General features: G+C 43.0%; 2 protein-coding genes across 7 annotated transcripts in view; one reads left to right on the top strand and one right to left on the bottom strand.

Moving 5' to 3' along the window:
* LOC134756498 (uncharacterized) overlaps window positions 1–23121 on the bottom strand; it is a 46070-nt gene that overhangs the window by 18284 nt on the left and 4665 nt on the right. The window contains exons 3-5 of the mRNA XM_063693701.1: window positions 9758–9891; window positions 9018–9662; window positions 8800–8907 (exon numbers count right to left, since the gene is read on the bottom strand). Coding sequence (XP_063549771.1) covers window positions 8899–8907; window positions 9018–9662; window positions 9758–9891 — 788 coding nt within the window. The 3' untranslated portion in view covers window positions 8800–8898. The remainder of the gene's footprint in view (window positions 1–8799; window positions 8908–9017; window positions 9663–9757; window positions 9892–23121) is intronic.
* CKAP5 (cytoskeleton associated protein 5) overlaps window positions 9215–23121 on the top strand; it is a 102429-nt gene continuing 88522 nt past the window's right edge. For 2 of the 6 annotated variants that reach the window (XM_019037172.4, XM_019037169.3), the window contains exon 1: window positions 9215–9296. The gene's annotated coding sequence lies outside the window, so the exon portion shown is untranslated. The other 4 variants (XM_055354808.2, XM_019037171.4, XM_055354809.2 and 1 more) reach the window with 4 other exon arrangements.

Below are 23121 nucleotides of genomic sequence, written 5' to 3'. Positions count from 1 at the left end.
GTCCCAGCTGCTTGGGAGGCTGAGGCAGGAGGATCGCTTGAGCCCGGGAGTTCAAGGTTACAGTGAGCTATGATCACGCCACTGCATTCCATCCTGGGTAACAGAGCAAAACCTTGTCACTAAAAAAACAAAACAAAAAAACCCTGAAACTGATAAGTGAGCAGATGGTGGGTCAAGTTCTAACAAACTGGCCATATTTTTGCAAACTCACTCAAAATACAGTCACGGTCTGTCTATGGTGTATGAATAAACTGTGGAATCTAAAATGAAAGGATCTCTGGCCCATAGAAAGGACTCTGGATAAACTGAAGCTCTCACCAAACGTAGGCCTAAATTCAATGCATAGGAACAAATTCAATGCATAGGAACTCAGAGGCAGCATCTACAAAAGCTGAGGGTGCACAGGTTTCTAAGTGGGTTCTAAGAGGACCCAGTAATGCACTGATACCCAAGGTTATCCAGAGTCTCGCTCTGTCACCCAGGCTGGAGTGCAGTGGCACAATCTTCTGCCTCAGCCTCCCAAGTAGCTGGGACTACAGGTGCCCACTGCCACGCCCGGCTAATTTTTTGTATTTTTAGGAGAGACGGGGTTTCACCGTGTTAGCTAGGATGGTCTCAATCTCCTGACCTTGTGATCCGCCTGTCTCAGCCTCCCAAAGTGCTGGGATTACAGGCGTGAGCCACCGCACCTGGCCCTAAGTTCTCTGGTTTCTATTTATGGACATAATGATAAAAGAAATGTGGCTGAGTCCTTTTTATGGCTACGAAACAGTCTGTAATATGTCTTTTCTTCAAATGTGAAGTTGAGTCGACTGATTCACTTAATAGGATGTGTGTTTTGGGATGTTTTTAGGCACTCTTTGTTTTGAAACATTCCCTCATCTGCCTACTTTATTTTCTCTCCACACCATTCTCCCGTTAACCAGCTGGAGAGGCTAGCAGAGCTCAGCATAGGGAATAGAGTTTGATGTCCAGTCAAAGCTCCAACTCATAACTTTGGTCTCCTTGACATGGTGTTAAAACAGACCCAGACAGCCTAATTAAGGGTCATAGTTTAAACCCAAGGCTAAGTTAGCCCCAAGCTACACAATCTGCTTATTTCATTTTATAAGACACAAAGAGCCAAGAACTTTCACGTATCTTGCCCTTCCTGATGGTTTTCTCTCCAGGCCCTAAAAGCCTGTTGATAGTCTTCTAATGAGGTCCCTATCTCTCCCTTCTCCCTCCTTCCTCTTTGGTGGCGCTGATGCTTCTGTGGTCAAAGTTCTTGGACAGCCTACATTTTGGGGGCTATGGAAAATGAATATGAGAAAAGAAAAAATAAAGGCTATTCATTCCTTCATTCAACCAGCACCTACTAAATGCAATCAAGTGCAAGCCAGGGTAGACTTTGCAATCCTGGAAGACAGTTAAGGCACTAAAACCCACAGCCACTTGAAATCTGTATTAATGTTACCACTGCTATCTCCAGGGAAATAATGCAGAGGGCACCTGCATTGAAAGTTGAAGGAAGCTCATCACTGAAGCTGCTCCTTTTAGGCTGGAAATATGGATACATATCCCATGGTAGGGATGCTTCAACCAGAATTCAGCTTGTGATTACAAAAGAATGAGCACTGTCTCAACCCTAACAGGCTTTTCAGAAATGCCCAGCACAGTTATTCAGCAGCCACAGTATTTGACATTTGTTTCCTGTTTTCAGTTGCAAAAATACAGCATTCACTTTGATCTCTAATGCCCACAAGGGTTTCACTGCCCTCAGAGGGCAGTATGTTCGTAAATATACTCCTTATGTAAAAGGACTACTGAGAAGACCCTGGAATAAAAGCACACGTAACTCCAATAAATACACAGATAAATGCTATTTGATGATAATCCTAGAAGGCAAAAGATGACTGGGCAAACATTTATTGAATACCTACTATGGGCAAGGTACTGTATAAGATTTCTACAAGGCCTTGTGGGATCTGCCAGTCCTCACCCCCCACTGTTATAAGATTTCTTCTGCTACTACCCCCCTACTGCATGCTACTCTGGGCCAGTGACACTAGCCTCTGTCTTCCTCAAAAACATAAGGCCTTTGCACAGTTGTTGGCCCTTGCTGGCACTTTCTTCCCCTAGATATACTCATGGCTAACTCCTTTGCCTTTAAGTCTTTGCTCAAATGTAATCTCAGTGAAACTTACCCTGACCACCCTTTCATATATAAATATTTTGTTGTTGTTGTTTGTTTGTTTGTTTGTTTTGAGATGGAGTCTTGCTCTGTTGCCCAGGCTGGATCGTGCAATGGTGTGATCTTGGCTCACTGCACCCTCCGCCTCCCGGGTTCAAGAGATTATCCTTCCTCAGCCTCCCGAGCAGCTGGGATTACAGGCATCTGCCACCACGCCTGGCTAATTTTTGTATTTTTAGTAGAGACAGGGTTTCACCGTGTTGGCCAGGCTAGTCTCGAACTCCTGACCTCAGGTGATCCACCTGCCTCGGCCTCTCAAAGTGCTGGGATTATAGGCATGAGCCACTGCCCCTGGCCTCCTTTTATATACATATATATATTATAGTCAGCTGGGTGTGGTGGCTCATACCTGTAATCCCAGCACTTTGGGAGGCTGATGCAGGAGAATTGCTTGAGTCCATGGGTTTGAGATCATCCTGGGTAACATAATGAGATCCTGTGTCTCTACAAAAAAAAAAAAAAAAAAAAGGTGTCTTCATGCATGCCTATAGTCTCAGCTACTCGAGAGGCTGAAGTGGGACAATCACTTGAGCCTAGGAGGTCAAGGCTGCAGTTGAGCTGTGATCACGCCATTGCACTCCAGCCTGGGTGACAGAGCAAGACCCTGTCTCAAAAAAAAAAACAAAACAAAAAAAACCAACAACAGAAAGAAAACACATCCTTTCCCTTGAAATATAAAAATCCTAGAAGAAAACCTGGGAAATACCCTTCTCATTATCAGCTTTGGCAAAGAATTTATGGCTAAGTTGTCAAAAGCAATTGCAACAAAAACAAAAAATGATAAATGGATAAATGGGACCTACCAAAAGTAGAGAGCTTCTGCACAGCAAGAGAAACTATCAAGGGAGTAATAGACAAGCTACAGAATGGGAGAAAATATTTGCAAGCTATGCATCCAACAAAGGTCTAATATCCAGAATCTATAAAGAACTTAAATCAACAAGTGAAAAACAACCCCATTTAAAAAGTGGGCAAGCCGGGTGCAGTGGCTCATGCCTGTAATCCCAGCACTTTGGGAGGCTGAGGTGGGTGGATCACCTGAGGTCAGGAGTTCGAGACCAGCCTGACCAACATGGCGAAACCCCATCTCTACTAAAAATACAAAAATTAGCCAAGCATGGTGGTGGGTGTCTGTAATCCCAACTACTCAGGAGGCTGAGGCAGGAGAACCTGGGAGGCACAGGTTGCAGTGAGCTGAGATTGTGCCATTGTACTCTGGCCTGGGCAACAGAGTAAGACTCTGTCTCTAAATAAATAAATACATAAATAGTGGGCAAAGGACATGAACAAACACTTTCAAAAGAGATACAAGTGACCAATAAACATATGAAGAAATGCTCATCATCACTAATCATCAGAGAAATGCAAATCAAAACCATGAGATACCACCTTATACGAGTCAGAGTGGCTTTTGTTAAAAAGTAAAAATTTAATAGATGCTAGCAAGGCTGCAGAGGAAAGGGGACACTTGTACACTGTGGTGGGAATGTAAATTAATTCAGCCACTGTGGAAAGCAGTTTGGAGATTTTTCAAAGAACTAAGAGTTGAACTACCATTCGACCCAGTAATCCTATTACTGGGTATATACTCAAAGGATAATAAATCATTCTACTAAAAGGACACATGTACCCATATATTCATTGCAGCACTATTCACAATAGCAAAAACATGGAATCAACCCTTGTGCCCATCAATTGTGGATTAAAGAAATGTGGTACATGTATCATGTAAAACTATGCAGCCATAAAAAAGAATGAAATAATGTCCTTAGCAGCAGCCTGGATGCAGCTGGAGGCCATTATCCGAAACAAACTAATGCTGAAACAGATAACCAAACATTGCATGTTCTCACTTAGAAACAGGGGCTAAACATTGGGTACACAAGGACATAAAGAAGGGAACGATAGACACTTGGGACTACTAGAGATGGGAGAGTGGGAGATGAGCAAGTGTGGGAGTTCAGTCAGGCTGGTGGGAAAATTTTAAGATGAAGTTATAAAATATAGACACAAATCTTCTTGGAAGGCCGGAAGGTTTTGCAAAAGTCTCAGGATAGGGTTATGGCTGAAAGCCGCCTAATCCTTACCTTGAGTAAATAGCTTAAAGTAGATACAAAGGAATGTAGAGTAGTTTATCTGAATAGCTTGTTTACTCATGTGGTCTTAAGACCAATCTTTGATCAAACGGGTGCACAACCGCAGGGGGTGGGGGCGGGGTTGTTGGCAACCAGGTCAATTACCCTCTAGCAGTGTTTACTCAAAACCTTTGTCATTTAATCTATACTGAATAAATGCAAGCTTCGCTGGCTGATGGGGCCAGCTGCTACTCTTTACAGCACCTTCCTTGGTGTCTGTGAGGGGCCCAGACCCTTAGCCGGAGTGACAGGCAGAATATCTGTGTTAGTGTACATTATTCAACTGTTGTTGGGTCAAGGTCTGTGGGACAGACCCCCGCAAGCAAGGACTGATAAACTACTGTTAGGTACTATGCTCACTACCTAGGTTCAATCATACCCCAAACCTCAGCATCACACAATATACCTTTATCACAAATCTGCACATGTATCCTCGATTCTAAAATAGAAGTTGAAAAATAAAATAAAATTACAGTCTTTCCAACCCCACTTCCCTATCCCTTTACCTAGTTTTATTCTTTTTCTTTTCCCACTGGACATATTGTCTAATAACATACTATATAATTTATTTATGTGTTGATTGTCTACGTTTCCTCACTATAGTGTTAGCACCACAAAGGGAGGAAATTTTGGGGAGTCTATTTTGTCTACTGATCATTGCAGTGCCTAGAAGAGTCCCTCCACATAATAGGTGCTGATAAATATTTGTTGAATGAATAAATGAGCAGCATCAGACATCTAATACTCATCTTAAAGTAGGGCTGCACCTAAGTCATCCAAGATAAAAAGGGATTTTGTCATCTTGTTCTAAAACTCCAGGACCCGGACTGCACAAACATCCTTTATTAAGCCAATTCCTGATTACCATCACACCCTCTCCTTAAATGTAATCTTCAGTTTATTTCTGGTAATATTTAAATAAAGTAAATATGCCAATGACCAATGACTGAAGAAAACTATTTCTGTATATCCTCACCAATTTATCCAAGGTTACCATGACCATATTGCTTTCATTCCTTTCTTCTTCTCCTACATGTGGATCTGTCTTCATTGGCCATCCTTTCACTCTCTCCAATCCCCCAATATGCGGTCTCATTCACTCTATCAATGTGATTCCCAAATCTATATCATTGATTCTGCATCTATTCTTCCAGCTTCCATCGTGTATTTTCTAGGCCTACTCAGATGATTCCATTAGAATGCCTCATTGGTACCTAAAAGTAAACAGGTTGCAATTTAAATGCCTCACCTTCCCCTTGAGACTGGCTTCTCCTGACTTCCTACTTCCATTGGGCAATCAAATCCTGGAATTCTCTTTGACTCACCTCCCTAAATGGGACCCACCCTTGCCTTTGCACCTAATCTAGTCAGTTGCCAAATCTTTCATTCTTTCTTGAATCTGCTGTCATCCTCTCCACTGCTAAAACCTCATATCAACCTCCTAGCTGGGTTCCCAACTCTAAACCATTTTAGACAATCAAGCTAATTAATTTTCCTAAAGTACAACTCTGATTTTGCCACTCTCTTGCTCAGGTACCTTTAATAGCCCCCCATTATCTACTTAATAAAGTACCAATTCCATACCCTGGGGTTCAAGATCCTTTAGGAATCATTCCTGGCCGGGCACAGTGGCTCACATGTGTAATCCCAGCACTTTGGGAGGCTGAGGCGGGCGGATGGCCTGAGCTCAGGAGTTTGCGACCAGCCTGGGCAACAAGGTGAAACCCCGTCTCTGCTAAAATACAAAAAAATCAGCCAGGTATGGCGGCTTGTGCCTGTAATCCCAACTACTTGGGAGGCTGAGGCAGGAGAATTGCTTGAACCCGGGAGGTGGAGGTGGCAGTGAGCTGAGATCACGCCACTGCACTCCAGCCTGGGCAACAGGTGAGACTCCGTCTCAAAAAAAAAGAAAAAGAATTGTTCTTAACCTTCTGTGTCAATCTGGTGTTCCACTACTTCCCAACAAAATTTCAGTCCTAAAATCAACCCCACATGTTCAGTCCCATACATACGATGCACTTTCTTGTTTCTGTGCCCTGACTCACACTTTCCCCACTACTCTCTGCTCCTTCTATGAAAGAAAAAAGAAACACACCACGTCAACAGTAAAAATTCATTTCCCTCCCAAGTCCCACTCCTATTAAGTTTCTTATAATTCCAGGAATGTTCTAACCATTTTCAGGCATGCCCTCAAACACACATACGTTTATAACCATATATAATAAAATCATTCCACAAGTTCTGCAACTTGCCTTTTTTTCAATTAATAAAATTTGTGCATGTTTCTGTTCCAGCACATAGATTAACCACATTCTTTTTAACAGTTTCATAGTGTTCTATTGAATGGATATGTCATAATTTATGTAAAAGTTTCCCTGTTGATGAACATGTAATTTCCAGATTTTTTATTTTTTTTAGAGACAGGGTCTCACTCTGTCATGCAGGCTGGAGTACAGTGGCGTGATCATAGCTCACTGCAGCCTTGACCTCCCACACTCCAGCAATCCTCCACCTCAGCCTCCCAAAGCACTGGGATTACAGGCATGAGCCACCATGCCTGGCCTCTAGATTTATTTTTTTATTTTATTTTATTTTTATCTTAAGCAGTGCTGGCTGGGCACAGTGGCTCACAGCTATAATCCCAACAGTTTGGGAGGCCAAGGCGGGTGGATCACTTTAGGTCAGGAGTTCAAGACCAGCCTGGCCAACAGGTGAAACCCCGTCTCTACCAAAAATACAAAAAATTAGCTGGGCTTGGTGGCACATGCCTGTAATCCCAGCCACTTGGGAGGCTGAGATAGGAGAATCGCTTGATCCTGGGAGGTGGAGGTTGCAGTGAGCTAAGATGGTGCCATCGCACTCCAGCCTGGGTGAGAGAGCGAGACTTCATCTCAAAAAAAAAAAAAAAAGAAAAAAAAAAGGGCCGGGCACAGTGGCTCACGCCTGTAATCTCGGCACTTTGGGAGGCTGAGGCAGGCGGATCACCTGAAGTCAGGAGTTTGAGACCAGCCTGACCAACATGGTGAAACCCCATTTCTACTAAAAATACAATAAAAAATAATTAGACGGGCGTGGTGGCAGGTGCCTGTAATCCCAGCTACTTGGGAACCTGAGGCAGGGGAATTGCTTGAACCCGGGAGGTGGAGGTTGCAGTGAGCCGAGATCACGCCATTGCACTACAGCCCGGGTGACCTGAGAGAGACTCTGTCAAAAAAAAAAAAAAAAAAAAAAAAAGCCGGGTGCAGTGGCTCACGCCTGTAATCCCAGCACTTTGGGAGGCCCAGGTGGGAGGATCACGAGGTCAGCAGATCAAGACCAGCCTGGCTAACACAGTGCAACTCCATCTCTACTAAAACTACAAAAAATTAGACAGGTGTGATGGCACGTGCCTGTAGTCCCAGCTACTCGGGAGGCTGAGGCAGGAGAATCGCTTGAACACGAGAGGCGGAGGTTGCAGTGAGCTGAGATTGCGCCACTGCACTCCAGCCTGGGCGACAGAGCGAGACTGTCTCAAAAAAAAAAAAAAAAAGCAGTATTGCAGTAAACATCCTTGTACATTTTTCTTTGCATACTTGCACAGATCTGTACCATAAATTCCTCATAGTGGATTACTGGGCCAGAACTAGATTATGTACATTTTAGTAACTGTCAAATTGTCCTCCTAAAGTTTTGTACCAATTATACTCTTACCAATATTGACTTTGAGTGTCCGTTTTTCCAAATCTCTTTATATTTTTAAAAACAGAGATGGGGTCTTGATAGCAAGACCCAGGTTGGTCTTGAACTCCTGGCCTCAAGCAATCCTCCTGCCTCGGCCTCCCAAAGTGCTAGGATTACAGGCATAAGCCATCGCACCCAGCCTGTTTTTCCAAATCTTGACCAACCAAAGGCTGTTGAACTTTTTCATCTCTGCCAACTTGACAATGAAAAAACATGTAATTGTTTCGTTTACTTTTATCCATCCTCTCTCCATCTTTTAGCCTGTTGGGAATCTACACATTCTTTAAATCCTAGGTTAAAAATTCATCCTCCTCACAGATCCTCCCCCATCAAATTTCTCCTGTCTCTAAGCATTTATAGCTTTTCATTTATACAGTTATTACACTGCTTTGAATTTTAGTGACTAGTCTGTATGTTATATTCCTCCAACCACTGTAGATTACAAATTCCTTGGAAGTAAGGACCTGAACTCATTCACAGAAACACTGAATGTAGAGCTAAGCTAAAATTCTGGAGATCATGTTAACCAAGCTTCTCGTTTTTATAAGGGAATATTAAGCATTTGCAGTATGCGTTACAGTTCACAAAGGCTTTTCTCAGACATTCTATTAGTTATATTAACTCCTCCATTAAATTGTAAGGGAAACATCGTTATCCCATTTTACAGATAAGGAAACAACTCCAGAAGATTTACTGAGAAAAGTGATTTACTCAGAACAGTTCCAAAGTCAGAATCCAGCATCCTGGCTTCATTCGCTGTTACTTCCACGACATCTCAGCTGCCTCTGGTTTCCCTCACAGCACTTAGCTTCACAATCTCTAGGGAATGAAATGACCAAAAAAAATTGTCAGGTGTTGACAGCAGCCTGAACATCTGTAATTAAATAAAGCAAACATGCTGACGACCAGGGATGCCCAGGTCTACACACATCTTTCGCCTTTCTTTCTGGAGTCGGCAGACTTGCCCCCGGCAGCGACCAGCGTCCCCACCCGTGCAGGCGGCGTCTGGTCCAGAGGGAAACACGGCTGCGCGCGGCCCCTTTAAGGCTGCGGGCGGCGCGTGCCCACAGGCCTTTCAAATGGACCAATAAAAGCCCGATGGGCGGTCCGTCGAGGACCAATAAAGAACGAGGACACTGCGGGGTGTGCGGCGGCCCAAGCGGTTTCAAACGGCTTAGAGCAGGCCGCTTGGTTCTGACCCAGCTGAGGTGAGTGGTCCGTGGGCCTGCCCCACCCGCGAGGCCCTCGAGTGCAGGCATCGCGCGCGCAGAGGAGCCCCTGAATCCTGGGCGGCTGGGGGTCTCCAGACGCGCGCCCCCCTTGCCCCACGAACCCGGCAGGTCTGAGGCGGCGAAGCGAGGCGGAGGCCGGGGGACCTGCGGCGGGCAGGGCCGGGGGCGTGGGCGCTCGTGTGCGGCGGAGGCCGGGGTTGGGCTCCAGGTGGCCAGAGCGCGCCGCAGCGTGGCGCGGGTGGCAGCGTCCGCGGGGCGCGGGCGGCGCAGGGCCGCGCCTGGCGGCAGCGATTTACCAAGACTAGGGCGGGGGCCCCGAGAGCCGGCCCTGCTAGAGTGACTCTCGCGTAATTGTCAAGTGAATGAATAAGTAAGCGCCTACGAGGGCTGTGGTGGTTGCGAAGGGCCTTGTCGCCCTGGAGCAAGGACAGCGGCACCGGGGCCTGGCCGCACACCTGTGTCCCTGCTGGCTTGCTGCGATGTGAACGATTCCGATCATCCACCACCCCGCTCTTAACGACTGGCTTTCTCTCTCTCAACGTGTCGGGAGCGTTCAGGTGTCCTTCCAGCCCTGGAGGTGTGGGGGAACCAATACAATAGCCAGCAGTGTGGGTTGGGCCTTGCTAGTTTAAGGTCGGGCTCGGTGAACTAGATTCTTACTTTTGAGGTCTCCCCTCTACTTGTAATCGTGGTAATTGTTGAGCAGGATTGAAATGCATTCCGTTCTGTTTCTTGGATAGAAACTGATGAAAGGGTTGTTGCCAGAGTGGCTAGTGTGTGTTAGAAAATATATTCGTGTTGATGAATCTTAACAATGAGTTTTTCATTAAGCATCAATAGAGGTTGAAGTGGTTTTTGCAGAACTTGCCCCAAATTTATGCGTGGCTCTAATTTAATTCTCATGGGACCAAGGCATCAAATCTTGGCCCAGAAATGCTGCCTGTCTTATGCATAATTATAGTAATTGAAAACTCATTTTTAGAAAGGTGAGCTCCTCCTTCCTCCATTTTCATCACCCTGAAAAGTCCTTCTTTTGACCTAAAGAGCCAATAAATTAAGCTGAGAATCTTTTGAAACTTTAAGAAATTGTAGAAGACTTTGACTTCTCTGAAGTGACTGGACAAACTGTAATGCTTTTACCAAATTTAATGATATAGATAAAGGTGAAATCAATTTATTTTGCAACCATAAGTTAAATCTAGTTGGTAAACTCATGTAAAAAAATTTTTAAATAAGATTTTAGGCTGGGCGCGGTGGCTGACGCGTGTAATCCCAACACTTTGGGAGGCCGAGGCGGGCGGATCACGAGGTCGGGAGTTTGAGACCAGTCGGGCCAACATGGTGAAACCCCGTCTCTCTCTCTACTAAAAATACAAAAAAATGGCTGGGCGTGGTGGCGGGCGCCTGTAATCCTAGCTACTCGGGAGGCCGAGGCAAGAGAATCATTTGAACCCGGGAGACAGAGGTTGCAGTGAGCCAAGATCCCGCCTTTGCACTCCAGCCTGGGTGACAGAGCGACCCTCTGTCTCAAAAAAAAGAAAAAAAAATTTTTTAAAGGCTGTTCACTGAGGCAATGGCAAGCAAAGGTATTCCATAACAATTAACATGCCTTTTACTTTATTCTCCATTACTTTAAAGTCTTGATCAGTTTTGAATTATGTTTGAATTATGAACAGTGGGTGTGGTAATTCCATCGCAGTCTTCTACAACTGACAGTTCACTTTTAGCAGCACCTGTTTTTTTGGTGTTTTTTTTTGGTTTGTTTGTTTGTTTTTTACCTTTACGGTTTATTGTAAAGGATGCTACAAAGCATACAGATGAAGAGAGGCGTAGGGCTAGTAGGTATGGGAGAAGGGTGTGGAGCTCTTATGCTCTCATATGAAGTGTGTTTGAATATACCAACTCTCCTGTAAACTTTTATCTTAATTCCATCAACCCTCACTTTCTTTCTTTCTTTTTTTTTTTTTTTAAGACAGAGTCTTGCTCTTTCGCCCAGGCTAGAGTGCAGTGGTGCGATCTCGGCTGACTGCAACCTCTGCCTCCTGGGTTCAAGCGATTCTGCCACCTCAGCCTCCCAAGTAGCTGGGACTTCTTGTGTGCACCACAATGCCCAGCTAATTTTTTGTATTTTTAGTAGAGACAGGGTTTCACTATGTTGGCCAGGCTGGTCTCGAACTCCTGACCTCAAATGATCCACCCGCCTCAGCTTCCCAAAGTGTTGGGATTACAGGTGTGAGCCACCACACCTGGCTAACCCTCACTTTTCTAACTGTAGCTTCTATTAGGACTTTATCAACAGGTTTTGTTTTTGCAATACTAGGTAGGGGAAGTGTTCCCCAGCCAGACATAATATCCATTCCTAATAAAACATTTACATAGAGGAGACACAGCTTCCAACTTTCATAGTTCTGTCAACACTTACATCTTTGTGTTCTCTCAATTTTTTTTTTTTTTTTTTTCAATCAGATCTCACTCTTTCGCCCTGGCTGGAGTGCAGTGCTGCTATTATGGCTCACTGCAGCCTCCACCTCCAGGGCTCAGATGATCTTCCCATCTCAGCCTTCCGGTAGCTGGGACTACAGACGTGCATCACCATGCCTGGCAAATTTTTTTAGTTTTTGTAGCGATGGGGTTTTGCCTTGTTGCCCAGGCTGGTCTCGAACTCCTGGGCTCAAGGGATCCTTTTGTCTCGGCCTCCCAAAATGCTGGGATTACAGGCGTGAACCACTACGCCTGGCCTTCTCTCTTAATCTAACTGTAACCCTGTTCGGGGCTTCACCAATGGCTCTTGGTACTACTGTACCTGGGGCTTCCATATGAAGGAGTCCCAGGAATTTCTTTTTGCCACTCCCTGACCATTTTACCTACTTATATACAGAAGGCTTGGGGTCCCCAGCAGGTGGTTGAGCCAAGAGACCCTTGCCCATTTGCCAGTCTTTATCTTGACTCATCTACCTATTGTTTCCACAATTTCAGATCAGATTTCTCATTGTAATCTGCCTCCTGACTTACAATTTCTCCAAACTGGGGTAAATATAGCAAACTTGTTTGGAACCCCTTAATGGTGGGAGACCAGCAGGGTCTCCCTTTGGCTCCCAGGCTAGTCTTGAACTCCTGGGCTTAAGTGATCATCCTGTCTTGGCCTCCCAAAGTGCTGGGATTATAGGCATGAGCCACCACACCCTGCTACCTTACTTCTTAATAACCATTTAAAAATTTCCACCTTCCGGGATGAATCCATTTGCCCTCTGTCTCACCATTCTCTTAACCTAATGGTTTTATTAGCATCTGTAAGACCCACGAGAGGAAACTGAGACAGCACATTTGATAAGGCTTCTCGAACTGTCTTTTGATTTTGCAACAGTAAGGTTATCTACATTAAGGGGTCACCCTTAACCACAGCATTTACCATGACTGGGTAGTGGGCATATTCAGAGGGTAAATGTCCTAGTCATCATAAAGCCAGTTTCACATGGCTTGCATATGAAGCATATCAGTGGCTCTATCTGGATCTGGGGTGTTCCACTTGGCATTTATGGGTGGAATCAGACTGTCCCCTTCAGGAAGCTTATGATACTAATGTACAAAGTGAAACAATTCCTTCACATTGTACCCCCTGGTTTCAATAGTTCTTTGATTTTTGCAGACCACCTTCTTCGAAGCACTTTCTGTTGTCCCGGCATACATTTTTCCCTTGAGGGACAGCTTTGAGGCTAGTGGCCTAAGCTCTCACACTCACTGAAAGCTGAGCTTGGTCTAGCAGGAAGGTCCAACCCACCACTCTCTTTTAATTTCATTTTAGCTGTTACAGATAACAATAACCAAGGGATTTAACATTTCGCTTTTTTTTTTTTTTTTTTTGAGCCAAAGTCTTACTCTTTCTCCAGGGCTGGAGTGCAATGGCACGATCTCGGCTCACTGCAACCTCTGCCTCCCAGGCTCAAGCAATTCTCCTGCCTCAGCCTCCTGAGTAGCTGGGATTACAGGCGTGAGCCATAGCACCCGGCTAAATTTTTTGTATTTTTAGTAGAGATGGAGTTTCACTGTTAGCCAGATGGTCTCAATCTCCTAACCTCGTGATCCTCCTGCCTTGGCCTCCCAAAGTGCAGGGATTACAGGCGTGAGCCACCGTGCCGAGCCAGCATATCACTTTTTTAATACTAGTTTGCATTTCCTTGTGCATCCTGTGAACCAACTCCCAGGCAGTTGGATCCATCTCTGGCTTCCATGGATAACTTTTACCTTTAGTAATTGATGACAGCACAGCTTCAGCTCTTTACCATGGGTGACCACTTGGCCACCTAAGAATCAAAGTTCTTCATCCCTATCCTTTTATCCTTTTTCTTCCCAAACCATATGTGTCTGTGAGCCAAGTCATTCTAGCAAATCCCAATTCTGACGCCAATTCTGAGAATATAGAATAAGAAACTTTAATAAATTTATCTTATACTCTCACAATACAGAAAACTTCTGTGACCTCAGATGTGTGAGATTTTTTTCCCCACACACCAAGCAAGTAGGTCTTCAGCAGTGGACACTAGCTGTGTGTCCTCTAATTCAGTTCAATTCTGACACCTTTTTTTTTTGAGACAGAATTGCTCTGTCGCCCAGGCTGGAGTGCGGTGGCGCAGTCTTGGCTGACTGCAACCTCTGTCTCCCGGGTTCAAGAGATTCTCCTTCCTCAGCCTCCCGAGTAGCTGGGATTACAAGAACCCACCACAACACCCATCTAATTTTTTGTATTTTTAGTAGAGACGGGGTTTCTCCATTTTGGCCAGGCTGGTCTTGAACTCCTGGCCTCAAGTGATCCGCCCGCCTCAGCCTCCCAAAGTGCTGGAATTACAGGCATGAGCCACCTCACCTGGCCAATTCTGACACTCTCTATCTGGAGGTAGTGTCAGATCCCACAGGTTGAGGGTTTAGTCCCAGAAGACTGCCCCCAACTCAGATGCCAATCTGAAGCCCCAGGTTTTTTTTTAACCTGTGCTTCTGTAGGCTGACTATAAAAATGGGCATTCCTAACACCGCCCCCCATTCCCCGCCTTGGGTTTGATTAATTTGCTAGACCTGTTCATAGAACTCAGGAAAACACATTTTCCAGCCAGTTTATTATAAAGGATATTGCAAAGGATACAAAGAGCTATATAGGGTGAGGTATAGGGGAAGAGGCATGGAGCTTCCATGCCCTCTCTGGGCACACCACACTCCAGGGACCACCATGTGTTCAGCTCTCAGCTTCTCCAGCAGCAAAGTTTTAATTGCAATAAATTTGAGTACCTTAATATTATGAACACTGTTCTAGGTTTTTGGTAAGCAATTAAAAATAATAAACATCTTTAACAGTGCCTTAGGATAAGTGTTAAAAATTTTGACAGGGAATGAGTATGTTAAGGTAAAGCCAGGCTCTCTTATGCTCCTTTAATGGGGTCTTATTCATTCATTGAACAGATATTGAGATTGATGCTTAATGTCTGTCACACATTGTTCTAGATTCAGGGAATACACTGGTGAACCAGAAAAAGACAAAGGCCCTGACCTAAGGGAGTTTGACAGTTTTATCTCTCAAACAATTTGCTGTAGCAAATTATAGTTTCTGTAATCCTTCTGGGCTCAGCTCTGGTCCTTGAATAAAATACATGCCCAGATACTTTTACTAGCAGTAGCTAACATGTATTGAATGCCTACTGGGTCCCACATTTTGTTTAATTAATTAATTAATTAATTTTTTTGAGAGAGGATCTCGCTCTGTCGCCCAGGCTGGAGTGTAGTGGTGTGATCATGGCTCACTGTAGACTCAACCTCCCGGGCTCAATCTGTCCTCCCACCTCAGCCTCCCAAGTAGGTGGGCCTACAGGCACATGCTAATTTTTGTATTTTTTGTAGAGATGGGGTTTTGCCATGTTACCCAGGCTGGTCTCAAACTCCCTGGGCTTAAGCAATCTGCCCTCCTTACCCTCCCAAAGTGCTGGGATTACAAGCATGAGCCAACATGCCCCGCTACATTTTATCTTTTTTTATCCTCACAATGTTTTACAGATGAGGAAACTGAGTCTTTAAAAGGCTGTGCAACATGCTCAAAATCATAGAACTAAGTGATAGAATCTGAATTCAAACCCAAGTCAGTCTGTCTCCAGGGCCTTTGCTCTTAACCTATGGTTGTACTACGTGAAGTAGGGATCTGTAGGAGAATTCAGGAGCAATTTCTGGGTAGAATTCCCCCAGCCCCTTTTAAAAAAGTACTTCTATCGGAGATGTGATGAAATATGAATGACAGGCATGATAGTTTTTAGAGGAAAGATGGCATTTACCATATGGGAGATGGACGACTGTGACAGTGGTGGCGGTGGGTAGCTAAAGGGATGCATAAAAATTGAGTTCTTAATCTAATTAGGATTCTTGGTAGTCAATGTTGGAGAGTTTTAAGGTTTTTAAATGATTTTCCTATTCTTGCCTCTGGAGTTTAGAATACATTACTTAGCTCATTTCTATCAGGGCAGTTACTCTACCTACTTGATGTGTATAACTCCAACACATTACGCTTATTCTTTTCGGTCTTTGCATTCTGTTCTAGAACTTCTCACTTCACTCTACCCCTACCCCCAGCCTGTATTACTGGCACTCTCAGGCTTCAACTTAAATGTCATCTCCTTAAAGAGACACTTTTCTGAGCTCTCAATTAGAGGAGCCCTCTTGGTCACTTTTACTTCACTTTTCCTTATTTACTTCATAGCATATATTGTTATGTAATTGTTTATTGTTTGTCTCTATATTGCTAGATTTTCTCATAAAAATGAAAGCAGAACGTAGATTTTTTTTTTCCTTTGAGGTTACCTCAGTGACTCAACAATGCCTGCAACAAACTAGGTGGTCAGAAATATCTGTTGAACAAAATTGGCCAAAACTGGCATCATCTTCTCTGAACAAAAAAGTGATAAAAACAGTATCTGACTATTCAGTTGGCTGTGTTTCTGTGTCTTTATTTATTTTTTTATTTTTATATTCTAAAAATGTTGCGACAATGGTGGCTCAGCAATTTTTTTTTTTTTTTTTTGAGATGGGGTCCCACTCTGTCTCCTAGGCTGGAGTGTGGTGGCCTGATCTCTGCTTACTGCAACCTTCACCTCCCGGGCTCAAGGGATCCTCTCACCTCAGCCTCTAGTGGCTGGGACTACAGGCGAGTGCCACCACACCCGGCTAATTTTTTTTTTTTTTTTTTGAAGAGGCAAGGTATCACTATGTTGCCCGGAATGGTCTTGAACTCCTGGACTCACGTGATCTGCCTGCCTCGGCCTCCCAAAGTGCTAAAGTGCTAGGATTACAGGCGTGAGCCACCGTGTCTGGCCGTCATTTTTTTCTTTTTGTGGAGACACAGTCTCAGTATGTTGCCTAAGCTGGTCTTGAACTCCTGGCCTCAAACAATCCTCTTGCTCCAGCATCCAAAGTGCTGGGATTACTGGTGTGAGCCACTGCACCAGGCTTGTTCCTGTGTCTTTGGGTGTAAGCAGTACCTTAACAGTCTCAATTAGTCTTAAAATTATTTTAGACTAGTTCAGAAAGTCTTTAAGAAAGCTAGAAAAATTATACATCTGAATTTTTTAAAAAAATTTTAATCTGTTTTGAGAGGTACTAGTCAAATACATTGTAAGATGTCCTTCTATTGGAATTTGTCTGATGTTTTTCTCATTAGACTGGAGTTACGGGTTTTGGGCAGGAAGACCACAGAGGTAAAGTGCCATTTTCATCACATCATATCAAGGGTACATGCTATCAACATGATTTATGACTGTTAATATTGACCTTGACTGTTCATATTGACCTGAAATAGTGTTTGTGAGGTTTCTACAGTGAATTTACTTTTTTTTCCCCTCCTTTTCTATACTGTATTCTTTGAAGGGAAGTCACTGTTTGCAGCCCACACTTAAGGAATGGGGAGTTCCTTGATCTTAGGGTGGAGTACCTACGTAATTTATTTGAAATTCTTGTCTCTCCTTTCCCATTTATTAGTTTAGTCAAGTATTTACTGATAATAGTGTGGACTCAAGTATATTTATTTTATATTTTAGGTTACACTCCAATATTACTTTATTTTGTTGTTCAGGTTGTTCCAGCTTTGTCCTTTGGGAGCTTCCTGTATTCCTTTAACATACGTGTGTGTGTGTGTGTGTGCGCGTATTTGTATTGATCTTTGAGTACTTCCTTACTATCTGGAAATGTTCCAGGCTCATCTTGTGTATTTCTTGTCCCAGTGCTAGAATCAGCCATTTCCCCAGGGTGCCCTGGTTCCTTTATTGGAGAATGCTATTAGAAACAAGACCTGGGTACTGAGTGTTCTCTTTGCTACTGGGGTGTCATTTCTTTTAGGTCCTTTCAACTGTTAGAGCAAAGAAATATATGAATGTATGCTAACCCCATGTATATAGACATATCTATAAATATTTCTCTATGTAGCCATCTGTGTCTATATTAAGTTAAACGAGTTCCATAGATCACTTTCAGTAGTATGGGCGGGGGGAAAAACATGAGTTCCTACTGGTGTCTCCAATTCTGATCCATTATCACATAGATCATTCTAGCCTCCTCCCCTTGCTGATCTTTGAATTTCCATTCACAATAGTGAAAAACCTAATTTCCACCATCCATTTATTTAATTGTCCAGTTCCATTATATATGGATATACATACATGGATAGCAGTATCAGAATTGCTAACCCATACTCCATGAAAAAAACTATCAACTAGAGTACATACTTCTGTGCAGTTCCTTTTGCCCTTAATCTTTCAGACTCCACTCATTACCAAAGCTACTTAGGTCAGAACCTTTTTCCCACCCCCTTTGGTGAAGTTGTTTCACACATCTGTAATATAGATTCCCTTGTCATAGTCTTCATTCTTTTCTGCAATCTCCCAGTCTCCTAAACGACTTTTTAAAATTTGCATACATTAAAGTTCACTCTTTATGTCATAAAAGTCTCGAACTCCTGCCTTGGCCTCCCAAAAGTGCTGGGATTAACAGTACAACCCACTGTGCCCAGCTGACATAAATTTTTAATTCAGTTGGATAAATACCTAGAAGCAGATTGCTGGATCATATGGTAAGACTAATTATAGTTTTGTAAGAAACTGCCAAACTCTATTCCAGAGTGGCTGTACCATTTTGCATTCCTATTAGCAATGAATGAGAGTTCCTCTTGCTCCACGTTCTTAACAGCACTTAGTTCTATCGGGTTTTTGGATTTTAGCCCTTCTGGTAGGTATGTAGTGTCCCCACTTTATTATTATTATTATTATTTTAAAGAGATGGGGTCTCACTGTGTTGACCAGGCTGGTCTCAAACTCCTGGCCTCAAGCAATCCTCCCATCTCAGCCTCCTGAAATGCTAGGATTATAGGTGTGAGCCACTGTGCCTGACCTAGTGTTCTCACTTTTTAAAATTATTGGTTTTCATGACATTACCTTTTTTGAAAATAAGTGTTAGTTTTTTAAGAGGAAACTTTTTAAAAATTAACTTTATTTTGGAATAAGTATAGATTGTTCCAACAGAAAAGTTGCAAAGATGATGTGTAGGATTCCTGCATACCTCTCACCCAGTGTGCCCTGTTATTAACATCGTTAATCCAGATTCTGTTTGTGTTTCAACAGTTTTTCTATTCATGTCCCCATTCTGTTTCAGGATCCAATTCAGGGTAACATATTGCACTTCGTGGTCATCTCTATTAGCCTTCTCTGGTCTTTGGCAATTTCTCAGTCCTTCCTTGTTTTCATGACCTTGACCATTTTGAGGAGTACTAGTCAGTTGTTTTGTAGACTGCCCTTCTCTTTGTCTTTGTCTGATTATTTTTCTCATGATTAGTCAAGAATTACGTGTTTTTGGAAAGAATACCATAGAATACCATATCATATCAGGGGTTTTGTGATATCCATATGACATCATTAGTGATATTAACCTCGATCACTTGGTTAAGTTAGTGTTTGCTAGGTTAAGTATTAAAGTTAGTATTTTTCCCTTTCTATAGCTGTTCTTCTGAAAATGAGTAGCCAGGTCTAGCCCACCCCCAAAGTGGGTGAAGGGATTAAATTCCACTTCCCGGAGTTAAGGGTATCTACATATATTTGGAATTTTGTAAGGAAGATTTGTCTCTTTTCACCCATTTATTTCTTTATTCCACTGTTTGTATCTTATGGACTAGTGTGTATGTGTGAGTGTCTATTGGCTTATGTATATTTATTCTGTACTTTGAGATTTTATAATCTATTTTTTTCCCTCGAATAATTCCAGCTTTGACTGTTGGGAGCTCTTTTTGGTTGGCTCCTGTGTCCCTTTGACATGCCCCCATCTTTTTAATTTTTTTTTTCTTTTTGAACACTTTCTTATTTTCTGGTACTTTAATATGCTCCAGGCTCATCTTTTATTTTCTCTGCTCTAACCCTAGAATTAGACATTTCTCCAAAGATTTCTGGTTCTTTTTGCTTGGTATTTAGAAACCGAGATCTGGATACTCTGCCGTCTGCTCCTTGCTAGTGGGGTGTCAGTGTTTCTAGGCCTTCTCAGCCAAAACAGCCAGGTAATATATATATGTATTTTAAAGGATAATGGTGGATGATTATTCATTTATACTTTATTTTTATTTTTTTAGTTGATATTTTATTTTATTGACTTCTCTCAAACAGATTCTATTCACTCTTCTATGCACAATTTCAGCCTGCTTGGTTCTTTAAATCAATTGCTAAATTAGAAAGAAGGCACTGCTACAAGATAACTAGAAGTGTTAGCTTGATCACAAAGGTCGCAAAACGAAAGCTGTAAAATATAAAGCCAGCCTGAGCAACATAGACAGACCTCATCTCTAGGAAAAAAAAAAAATTAGCTGGGAGTGGTGGTGCATGCCTGTGGCCCAGCTACTTGGGAGGCAGAGGTGGGAGGATTACTTGGGCCTGGGAGGTGGAGGCAGCAGTGAGCCATGTTTGTGCCACTGTATTCCAGCCCAGACGACAGAGTGAGACCCTGTCTAAAAAAGAAAAGAAAAATCTCTATCCAGTACATAAAAATATTTTTATGCTTTAGAGGGCTGCCTACAAATTTTGAGCAATGTTTAAAATGGGAGATTCCTCCAAACCTATGGATAGTCCCCTTGAATATCACCAAATGGCATATAATTTTTTAATAGTGAATCTGCTTTCTATAGGATAAAAAGGAATAGATTGCTTGTACACCCAGAGAAGCAGTTTGTTTTAGACCAGAGAGGACTTACTTGCCTTACTTGGTCCTAAGGGCTGTAACCCGACTTAGGCTTCTCTTTTTTTTTTTTTTTTTTTTTTTTTTTTGAGATGGAGTTTTGCTCTTGTTGCACAGGCTGGAGTGCAGTGGTGCAATCTCAGCTCACTGCAACCACCGCCTCCCAGGTTCAAGCGTTTCTCCTGCCTCAGTCTTCTCAGTAGCTGGGACCGCAGGCATGTACCACCATGCCTGGCTAATTTTTGTATTTTTATTAGAGATAGGGTTTCGCTATGTTGGCCAGGCTGGTTTTGAACTTCTGATCTCAAGTGATCTGCCCGTCTTGGCCTCCCAAAGTGCTGGGATTACAAGTGTGAGCCACCGCACCAGGTCAAGTTAGCCCACTCTTACATCAAAGGACTGAAATATAGGTTTGTTTAAGTCTGAAATCAACCTAAAATCTCTCAATGACACTGGGATGATGCTTATAATGATATAGTAAAAGGCCAAGCCGGGTGGATCACCTGAGGTTAGGCTTTCAAGACCAGCCTGGCCAACATGGTGAAACACCATCTCTACTAATAATATCAAAATTAGCTGGACGTGGTGGCACACACCTGTAATCCCAGCTACTCAGGAGGCTGAGGCAGGAAAATCACTTGAACCCAGGAGGCAGAGGTTGCAGTGAGCCAAGATTGTGCCATTGCACTCCAGCCTGGGCAACAAGAGCAAAACTCCATCTCAATAATGATGATGATAATAATAATAATATAATAATAATATAGTAATGATAGCTGTGGTTTACTGAGTGCTTGGTATTTACCATGAAATCTGTTAATACTACTACTTACTTAGCTGGGCCCAGTGGCTCATACCTGTAATCCCAGCAGTTTGGGAGGACGAGGCGGGTGGATCACAAGGTCAGGAGATCGAGACCATCCTGGCTAACACGGTGAAACCCCATCTTTACTAAAAATACAAAAATTAGCCGGGCATGGTGGCAGACGCCTGTAGTCCCAGCTGCTTGGGAGGCTGAGGCAGGAGAATGGCGTGAACCCGGGAGGCAGAGCTTGCAGTGAGCCGAGATCCGCCAGTGCACTCCAGCCTGGGCGACAGAGCCAGACTCCGTCTCAAAAAAAAAAAAAAAAATTAATAATAATAACAATAATATAGTAATGATAGCTGTGGTTTACTGAGTGCTTGGTATTTGCCATGAAATCTGTTAATACTACTACTTACTTGCATAAAATCCATTGGATTTGTTTAATTTGACCCTTTCCAATCAGCCTTTCTCTTATTTGGCCACATGGGTCATATTTTTGTTCTTTACTCTTGCCTACATCTTTTAGAGATCCACACACATGCCTGAAACATTCTCTGTTGTCCCTACTTTTTGCCTTTGCTTGGACAATCCCTATTAATTTCATTTAGTTTTCAGCCTGAGTATCACTTTCACAGGGAGACCTTCCCTGAACCCCGCTGCCCCAGTCTAGATTAGATTCCTCCGCCATACTCTCTTATTGTACTTTGCCTCAGGGCTATTGTGGTGCACAGCCTATACTCAGCATCTAGATGAGCATCTAACACCGAATAGCCTCACACTATCTGACAAGCACAATTGTCAGGACAGGAGAAAAATGTGAATATTTGTGGGAAAAATTTTTTTTTTTTTTTTTGAGATAAACTCTTGCTGTGTCACCCAGGCCACAGTGCAGTGGCTCAATCATGGCTTACTATAGTTTCAACCTCTTGGGTTCAAGCAGTCCTCCCACCTCAGCCTCTTGAGTAACTGAGACTACAGGCGCATGCCACTACACCTGGCTATGGAGGGAATTCTTAACATGTAAAAGGCAAAATCTCATTTAATCTTTACAACAATGATTAGATGAGTCATGTTAGGCAAGTTACTCTGTTTGCCTCAATTGCCTCATTATTAAATAGGGATAATAATATCAACTTCAAGGTTTTAAGGATTAAATGAGTAAATACATGTGAAGTGCTTAGGATAGTGCCTGGCACATAATACGTGTTCAAGAAGTGTGTGTTAAATAGGGAGCAACGTGAAGATGGTATTGTTATGATGATTGATAAAACTGAGGATCAGCTGGTTTGTGGCAGAGCAAGGTTTACAACTCAATCTGTCTACCTCCAGAGCTCAACATGACTCCAGGTTTGCACTAAATTTAATCTAGAGTAGAGCTTTCTACAGTAAGATTTCTTTCAAGCAACTGTTTTACTGCCATGGCTTTGCCAAAGTGAAAGATTCTAAAAATGAAATTACCCTCTTTTAGTGGATCTTATAATAAAAAAGTAACTAACTAGGAAAACAGTGGCAAAAATCTTAGAAAATTTCAAAATAATATTACTGAGTGATTTTTTTCACTTTGAAAAGGGTTTACTTCAGAATTTTATTAAATATATATTGTTTTCTCAACACATTTGAAATACACATTCTACAAAATTTTCTTTATAAGACCAGGCGCAGTGGTTCATGCCTGTAATCCCAGCACTTTGGGAGGCTGAGGCAGGCAGTTCACTTGAGTCCAGGAGTTCAAAACCAGCCTGGGCAAGTGGTGAGACCCCATCTCTA

This window comes from Gorilla gorilla, chromosome 9 (assembly GCF_029281585.2).
Source record: "Gorilla gorilla gorilla isolate KB3781 chromosome 9, NHGRI_mGorGor1-v2.1_pri, whole genome shotgun sequence".
In the NCBI taxonomy this organism is placed as follows: domain Eukaryota; kingdom Metazoa; phylum Chordata; class Mammalia; order Primates; family Hominidae; genus Gorilla; species Gorilla gorilla.
This window is presented reverse-complemented; position numbering and strand designations above follow the sequence as displayed.